This window comes from Carica papaya, chromosome 8 (genome assembly GCF_054855325.1).
Source record: "Carica papaya isolate Zhongbai chromosome 8, ASM5485532v1, whole genome shotgun sequence".
Lineage (NCBI taxonomy): Eukaryota > Viridiplantae > Streptophyta > Magnoliopsida > Brassicales > Caricaceae > Carica > Carica papaya.
In genome coordinates, this window is record NC_142316.1 from 24,949,300 (window position 1) to 24,958,689 (window position 9,390).

The following is a 9,390-nucleotide window of genomic DNA, read 5'->3' on the forward strand; positions in this document are numbered from 1 at the left end:
TAAATCGAGGAGGGGAGGGTGCGTGTGTAGCTGAAATTCAGTGGGTATGATTAACCTGCACATGGATAGTTATTTGAAACCTAGTCCAGACGTAGATATGTATTTATGAGTGCGTGGGTCATCTAGCCAACATAACTGCTATGGGCAATATGAGATTGTGTGTCCTATCCATGCGATAGAAGAATCGTTTTCACCTTTCCTCGTTAGCGATATAATAGGCATTGCGCGGTGGTAACCTAAATAAGCTTTAAAAGATTAAATAATATGAAGTTGTAGATCCAAGTGGAGTGATATGTGTGTGTGAGTGAATCTATTTTGGTTTGAGGAATCTGTGAATCCATAAGTGTGATTTGAAATGAGAATAAGAATTAGATTAGAAGAGTGAGGATTAGAAGATGAATCGTATAATGATTTGTTTAGTTGTGTATTTTAATTATGATATTTTGTTTGATATTTTCTTGATTATAAACATTATTATATTTTGTATATTGCGTGAATTGATGTACATAAGTCTCTATTATAGAATTATTTTTCTTATTGAGCTCGTGAAGCTCACCCCAATTCATCTCCCACCTATGTCAGTAGAGATGAAAAAAAGTTCAAGATCAATAGAAGATGGTGAAGAGAAATTTATTAGTTTTTATTTTAAAATTATAAATTAATTTAGATGCATCAATTATTTATAAATGAATAATTATCCTGTCATAAGAGATGTGTATTAAAATGTAGTTACATTGCATATTTAATATTTATCTGTTCTACTAATTGAAAATATTGTGCAAACGTTTGTACTCATTGACATTGGGGTTTGGGCTGTTACAACTGGTGCGTGGTGTGTAGTGCTAGTTTAGATCTGGGTTGGCACTGCGGCTGGGACAGAGATGCCAGATCTGTAAAGATGATATTTGTGCACTAAAAACTAGACGACCAGAGAAAACGGACGAACAAGGCGGCAAACAGTCAGACGATTTCATGATCGGCAATGTTTTTGGTGCTTTCTAGCATATTTCACCATATATGTGCCGAATATGAGCGTGCAAACGATTCTGTGACAAATCTCAATCAAAATCCCGGCAGTACATGTCTAGGCTTGGGGTGGCGCATGTGATTCCGACAACATGTGTATAGTGGTGTCTATGGTGGTGCGTGGTGACCACGATGACCAAAATAGCGTGTCTAAGGTAAAAATTAGTTCTCTTTCCATGTTATGTTTATTTTCGAAATTTCCTATCATTTAATATGCGACTATCTATTTTAAATAAGAAAACTATTGGAACGATTATTGGAATCTTGGAAAAACCGTAGACTAAACCTAGTAAGGACCCTAACACTTTTCTCATCAAAATTTAGGTAAGAGATTGAGCTAGTCTCATTCAAAGATCCTCATGTTTTTATAAAATTTTGTTTTCTTTTAAAATAAATTATTTACAAACTTTACAAATTATTTAATTCTTCTAATATGTTTTTCGTAAACTCCTTATGTGTTTGTATATTATCGTGTGTGAGTGCTTCATGAATGCATGAATGTGTAAAAGAGAGTTTGTGTGCTATGATATGATGTGTGTAAACCTATATGAACACGATTTTTGTGAATGCGTAAATGAGTGTGAGCATTAGCGTATTTGTAAATGAAGGATTCGTGAATTGGTATAGATGTATGAGTTTGTGTATGGATGTAGTGTATTTAGGTAAAAATGTATATGTATCGTGGTTGTACAAATTATCCTCTAATTTTTAATAAAGTAGTAAGGCTATATATGTATATAGGTAAAGTTATATATGTATTGGATTGTGTGTGTTGCTGTATGTCTATGTATAAAACTATCTATATAAATAATGTGCATGTATATATGTGTATTGGATGATTGTTGAATAGTTATGAAGGTTAAACCATGCATTAGATTATGTGTAAATTGTGTATACTTGTTATGAGTGGAAAAGGTAAGCCCCTAAATTATGTAAGCAGGTGTGTTAGAGTGATGAAATCAGTTGGTAAAATAATAATATAAGAACATTTAAAAGATATAAAAATCCATTTAATCGGTATTAAAGAGGGGAGTGTGTGTGTGTCGCCGTTTTGGCAAGTGAAGTGTGGTGAACCTTATTCGTGGATATAGTCTCAACCAGATATGACTGGAAAGTCCCATAATGTAACACTCCGCTCACCTTCGCACTAAATTGTATATAAAAATCCCTATTTATTCGGGTCCTAAGCCCACTTAAACTTATTTAAATTTTATATCGTGATTTTATATCGTATTTCGTAATTTAATTCGTGATTTTAATTTTATTCTGATTTTGTTATTTTTACTTTATTTTATTTTATTAGTTATTATTTTTATTAAAATAATTTTTCAAGAGAAAAGATAGAAAAAGGGGCGGAATCTCGCGGGAAAACGCTCGCGGAAAAGACCTGCCCGCACGGGCATCGCACATCGTGTGCGCGTGTGTGTGCGCTCGGCCAGCACTGGACATGCGCAGTGTGTGCACGTCCTGTCTGTGTTGGGTGCAAGGCCAGTCTGCGCACGTGTCCATTTGTGTGCAGACAGGCCAGTCCACGCTCGTCACATCCCGCGCAGACAGGGCCAGGTGTCGTGCGCCCAGTGCAGAGGCCGTCCGCACAATAGGCCTGCACACAACGCACTGCGTACTTAGGCTAGGCTGATGCAATTGGAGGCTAGGTTTGCAGCATGCGACTGATTTGGGGAGGCGTGCTGTTGCCTCGGGTAGTGCGCCACTGCCCCTTGGGTGTCGTGCGCTGCCTTGGGTGGTGTGCTGCTGCCCCTTGATCATCGTGCGTGCGGTGGCACTACGCACCGCCTTGGGCGGTGTGCTGCCACCACCTTAGGTGGTGAACTACCGTTGGTTGTAGGTTCTTCCTCTGTTTTTCGCACTGCTATCGCGTCGCGTCACATCACTCTTTTTTTACTCAATTTTCTCTCTTTGCCAGATTTTACTACTTAGAATAAATTCGATGATCGTCATTTTTTATAAATAGAGACCATTTTTCCTCATCACTTACATTTTATTCTTCCATCCTCCAAGAGCTTAGAAAGAAAGGGAGTGATGTAGAGAGAAGGAGATGAGAAGAAGAAAGGTGTAGGAAAACTTTGAGGTTTCGATAAGAAACTTAATATTTCTTGTATATCTTAAGGAGCATTTCTAGAAATTAAAACTAGGAAGCTTGAAATTTATGATTTGCATGTTTTATGTTTACGTGTTCAAATGAAGTGAATTTTATTTGACAAAGCATCTTATAATATTTTATAGGTACTTGGTGATTTGCATGTAATCTAAATAACATGATTTTGGTGGTAATTTTTCTGAAGTACGAAAAGGGGAATGAGCATGAAATGGTATGAAAATTATGTATCTGTATTGACAAACATAATACATCAAGTTTCTCGTTAGACTTTTTATCTCTGAAGAGTTTATATTTTTTTCTCCCCCATATGGTTTAGAAAGACGTGAGAGGATCGCTCCCTGTAGATGACGATGTACCTTCTGACGAGAGTAGTGATGCGAATATCTATTAAGGGTTACCCTTAGTTAAGTATTGTCGTGCCTATAAAATATATGATAGGACTATTGTGGTTAGCACGGTCGTGGTCATAGATCGTACCATAGTTTGACAAGCCAAAAATGTATCATGAGTAAATCGTCGCTAAGTATCTAATATGATAATTGGACATGGGTAGTCAGAAATTCGTATCTGCCCTCAGTAAATGGAAGTCGGAACGATTTCGCGAAACATGACACAAAAATCTGAGCGTTTAATGATTTATTTGATTTTCTTTATTATAAGCATGATTGATATGATTGTTATGACTATGATATGATGGATTTGATATTTTTCTTTAATAAATAAGTTATTTTTACAAAGTACGAAAGGACCCTGACGTAACCCCTGATGGTAAGTATTGATAACATAATTATTCGCTTTTAAAATCTTATGATATTTTTAAATACTGTTTTTCTTACTAATTATATGGAACTCACCCCTTTCCATACCCCCAGATGAGGAAGATAGTGGAGAACCGATCGCTGACCTACCCTTTGAAGTTTATGAAGATCCCGTAGATGTACAAACCTTAAGTGCATGACTTGTTCCACACTCTAATGAATCCATTCACATAGTGAAAGAAGTGACCCCTTTTGTATTTTGATATTTTGTATTTTGTTGCCACTTCTGATCTCAGTTATATATGTGTAATTGGAACTCATATATATTTTAATAAAGGATTTGTAATAATTTGCTCTGCTGCATACAATTATTTATCATGCACTCGTAATCTGTTTTTATATCTGACACGCTTATGCCTTAATTAATATTTGGAATGTGACACCATACATAGCTATTTCGTGTTCAGGTGCATGTGGAAAATGATAAGTGATACTCAATGCATAACTGTTTCATATTCAGGTGCATTGGGAAAGTGAAAGTGTTAAGTGATAAGTAATGTGATATATCCACGTGATAGAGGAAATCTTTAGTGCCCTCATTGGTGCTGACGAAAATGACGTCGCGCGATGAAACTTCAAAAGACATAAAGTAAAAATTGTAAGTAATAATAAAAAGGCAACTGTAAAAGAAAGTGTAACTGAAAAGTAATTAGTGAATAGTGTAAAGCGAAAGTGATCTTGATATGTGTAAGGATACTTTACTAGGTGATAAGTGTAAGTGACTAGTAAAAAGTGTAAGTACAAGTGTTTTAAAATTAGTGAGCAGTATTTCTGCCAACTTATTGGTTTATGTGAATGTGATCTTAAAATATTGTGATGTTTGAGAAACCATATGCGAATGTTAAAAGTATTGAAATATGTGAAAGTGAAGTTGTGGTCTTGTGCATGTATTGTTATTGTGTTGTTTTCCATGCTTGGGAATTGATTTTCAATAAATCTACATGTGCTTTATCGTTCTTATGTGATTAAGTGTATGTATGTCTTTATTTTAGGCACTGATCTTTTTTCTTATTGAGTTTGTGAAGCTCATACCAATTTACACTCTCTCCTAGTGGAGATTAATTTAGATCAGGAGAAAGTTTGATGTTAAACAACAATCTTATAATTAGATATATCATATGAAACCTTTACTGTAACTTACTTTTTTTTTTTCTTGAACATGTTAATGGTGATTTATGAAGATTCATTCACAAAATGCTGTGACAGCAGGTGATTAATTACGGGAAAGAACTGTTTTTAAAGGCTTTTATACAAGTATTCTGATTTATGATTGTTAATATCCCTCCCCCCACCAACATTCCCATACACTTTATATCCACAGTAATGTCCCTCTCACTAGCAATATTTAGAGGCCTTGTTATCTCCATAATAATTATAAAGTAGTTTGAAATACATATGAGTTGTTAAATTTCATGAATATAATTTTTTGATTTTAAATTCGTACTTAAAAATTATTAGAAAATAAAATTTAAAATATACTCATCACATCTGAAAAGTAGGTGAACTCATTTATACTTTAAAGCATATTATAATTATTTCATATCATGAACCGTTTGATTATTAATTAAGATTAATAACAAAAAAAAAAAAAAATACAAATACAAATATATATGCAATATAAAATATGGGTGAATTATTAACTAATAAATAAAATAAACTGATGAGATTACCACTTAATTAGTTAACTTGATTAGTCCAAGATAGAAAACAAATTAACAGCCGAAGCATGAATTAGTTAATTAGTATCCACGTAATTGATTTTTGGATTGAACTTGTATGATAGTGAAAACCTTATAATAATGGTTTATATATTAATTAAAAATCTGTTAAATTCAACTGAAGACATGTACCTAATAAATATTTAATCTAACTTGACGACAAAATACAATTATAAGCATAATTAATTCTACAAAATGAAAAATAACCATGTTTTGGGGCAACCTAACCATTGCTCAGCACTCTTCTCCCAAAACGACAAGAATATAATTTTTCAGAATCTTATATTATATATTATGGAGGAGCCTATATACGTCAATCTAGACTTGAAATATCACAGAAAAAGAAAAGATTTTACTCTTAAATTTCGTCCCTATGTTGTATGTATGTATATATATATATATATATATATATGTAGGTAGCTAGCCAGCCATAAGTCTTCCCTAAATAAGTCAAGAAATTATCAAATTAATCCCCTTAAAATCTTTTCTTCCTTTCCAAAGAAAATGGTTGAAGCCACAGCCAACCCTTTTGATCAGCTTTCAATTATATTTCCATCCTCTGACAGCACAGATTCCTTATTGAATTATGTGGTAGATGAATATAACATGAACCACTCCCATAAGATATTCTCTCCAATTGATATTTCACTACTTGTTCCACATTCCCCTGCAGCCGTTTTGTCAGATGAATTTATCGACTATCCGTCTGGTCATCTCCTCCATCAGTCTGTGGATTATGATCTGGAGGAGATGGAACCATTTAAGAGTACCCAGATGGAGAACATTACAAGATGGCTGGATGAGGAGGATGATGAGGAGGAAAGCTTAATATCGTTTGTTAATCATCATCGTCAAGATCTCTTTTATCTTGATCAAGATGTTAGCGAATGCAAGTTTGATGAGCTCATGCATTCAGATGAAGCTTCCATGGAGTTTGATGAACAGTTTTTAATTTTGCCAACGAAGGAGATGGAAATTGATAAGCAATTGAGTGTAAAGCATCTAGAAGGAGCTTTTGCGGAGGCCATGGAGAAGGAGCAGGGAGAACTTGCAGAGGTGATACGTCGTCGCATAAATGAGAAATTGAGTCCCGTAGGAGATATTGAGGAACGTGTGATGTACTACTGGTTTCAGGGAGTCGAGGAAAAGCAAATAGATTACATCAAGCAAGAATCTAACAAGATCTTTGGAGCGGCATTGGAGACATTCTATCAGATATTTCCTTACGGGATGTTTGCGCACTTGGCAGCAAACTCAGCAATAGTGGAATCCATGCCGTGTGGTGCAGAGGTGCTGCACATAATTGATTTCGATGTGGGACAAGGGGTACAGTGGTGTTCGTTAATGGCGACTCTTGCTCATCAACATCAACAAAAACTAAAGATGATTACATTGAGAATAACATCAATTAAGTGGGAGGACGAGGAGAAGTGGAGATTTGTGGAAACAAAAAGGAGGCTTTGTGATTATGCAATGGAGATTGGTGTCAAATTGATAGTAGAGGATCAGGTGGAGCTTCAAGAGATGGTGATAAACAGGTTAAAAAACAGAGGATATTGTAAAAGAGAATGGTTAGGATTCAATTGCATGTGGGGAATTCCACACATGGGAAGGAGGAGAAGAAGAAGAGATGTTAGAGAATTTATAAGTGGGGCAAAAGAGATTTTAGGCTGGGGGATATCATTAGGAGGAATCATAAGCTTTGGAGATGGAGAATCAAGTGTAAATTCTCAGAATCAATTAATGGGTAATAATGGGTTTGGTTCATTTTATAACAGATATAGGGATCATTATAAAGCATTGTTAGAATCAATGGAGTGGAGCTTTTTCCCTAATCATCTTCATCTTTCAGAAGCAAGAGTAGCCATGGAATCTCTGTTTGCAGCACCTTTTCTTTCTCCCCATTCTTGGATCAAACTCTGGGAAGAGATGAAACAAGATCAAAAACAAGGAGCTGGATTTTCTTTTAATAATTTTGAAGCCTCCTTTGGGTTACAAGGAAGGAGAGTGAGGGAAGAAAGCTTGATTGAAGCAAAGGAAATGGTGGGAGATGATCATCAAGGGAAGACTCCATACAAAGTCAGAATTCAAGGACTCAATGCCCATCAAATGGTCTTGGAATCGAAAGGAACTCCCTTAATCACAGTCTCCACGTGGCAATAATCCAAATCAAATTAACTGTTTTTCCTCCCTTCAACAAATTAATTTCTAATTAGGCGTATGTAATTACTGCGGATAATAAATTTATATAATTAATTAAATAATAAAAAATAATCATACTAACGATAAGGAAAGAAAAACATAATATTTTCTGCATGCAGTTTTTTTTTTTTATTTGTCCTCAACTTCAGTTGTAATTATTCTGAATAATGTATTTTGATCCTATTTTACGATTCATAAGTGTATTCTTTGGTGATGTTTGTACAATTATTTTGAATATTTATTAATCTAATTATCTTATATATTTTAAGAAACAACCAAAAAAAAAAAAAAAAAGAAAAACCCTCAAGAAGCTATCTACCGCATTATAAAACTGAATGATAAAGAAGGTTTTGTAATTGTATTTTTGTAAGTATTAATTCTTGTAATTTATTCTCTGTTTTGAGCCGCTTCTAATGAAGATCTTCTTTTTGGTATAGCTCGTGAACAATTTTTCTTTAAGAGAAAAAATTAGATTGACATAATGTCATCCACACAAAGGGAAGATAAATCTTTTGGCTCTTTCAATATCAATACGTTGATTATTTCGCTCTTGTATTTTGGGTAGAGAAGGGATTGAAATGTTGGATAGGTAAGCATCTTATAGTAAGAGGAGTAATTATGAACCCTTTAAACCATCTCTATGAATATGGTGAAGGTCGAACGCTTTAAAAAGAAAAAAATAAAGAAGAATTTAGGACTTAAATGTCTAAGTGATTTAGTGGTTTTATGAATCTATTTAACATTCTAATTTTAGACATAGACATAATTTCTAATTATTTTTTTTCTCGAGCTGTATGGGGAAAAAACCTCTTAATACGTTTCTAGAGGGGTAGTATTCATCTACATCTATCCCAATGAGCCGTTTATTGAATCATTACAATTAATATTCGATCCCAACGAGAAGGAAGAAATCTTCGTAAAGTGGATTTTTATGATCCGATAAATAATCAAACCTATTTAAATGTTCCCGCAATTTTAGATTTCTTTAAAAAATGTGCTCAACCGAAAGAAACTGTTTATGATATTTGAAAAAAGTGGGAGATTTTATGGAAGTAATCTTAATAAAACGAAAGTCAATTAATGAAATAAAAAAAGGGGGTGTGGATAACTCGTATATAGCTTTGTATAAAAATTTCTCTACTCTTTCCCCCCCTCTTTTGCTCTATTCATACCTATTTAGTATTCTATTCCTACTAGAGAATATTATTTTCTATAATGTATAATGAACAAAAATTGATTTTACGAAAATGGATTTTATTGATATTGATATAATTTGATTGATATAAATTACATAGGAAAAAAAATCAAGTGAATAAATTACATAGAAACAAAAATCAAGTGAATAAATTACATAGAAACAAAAATCAAGTGAATAAATGAAGTAATTGGTCTAAAAATAAAAAAAAAATATCATTTTTTTTACATCACCCTGGCTGGGGTGGTTTTCTTTCATTGTAAATCTATTAACAACTAACAAAACAAGTGATTAAGATTAAGCTTGTTTATT

At 33.8% G+C, this 9,390-nt stretch overlaps 1 protein-coding gene across 1 annotated transcript; it reads left to right on the forward strand.

The window, feature by feature from the left end:
• The first annotated feature begins 6,185 nt into the window (after positions 1-6,185).
• Positions 6,186-7,844, forward strand: LOC110809493 (protein NODULATION SIGNALING PATHWAY 2-like). The gene has a single exon (XM_022035351.1). It carries the CDS (start codon positions 6,186-6,188, stop codon positions 7,842-7,844), a length of 1,659 nt encoding a protein of 552 aa, XP_021891043.1.
• The last annotated feature ends 1,546 nt before the right edge of the window (positions 7,845-9,390 follow it).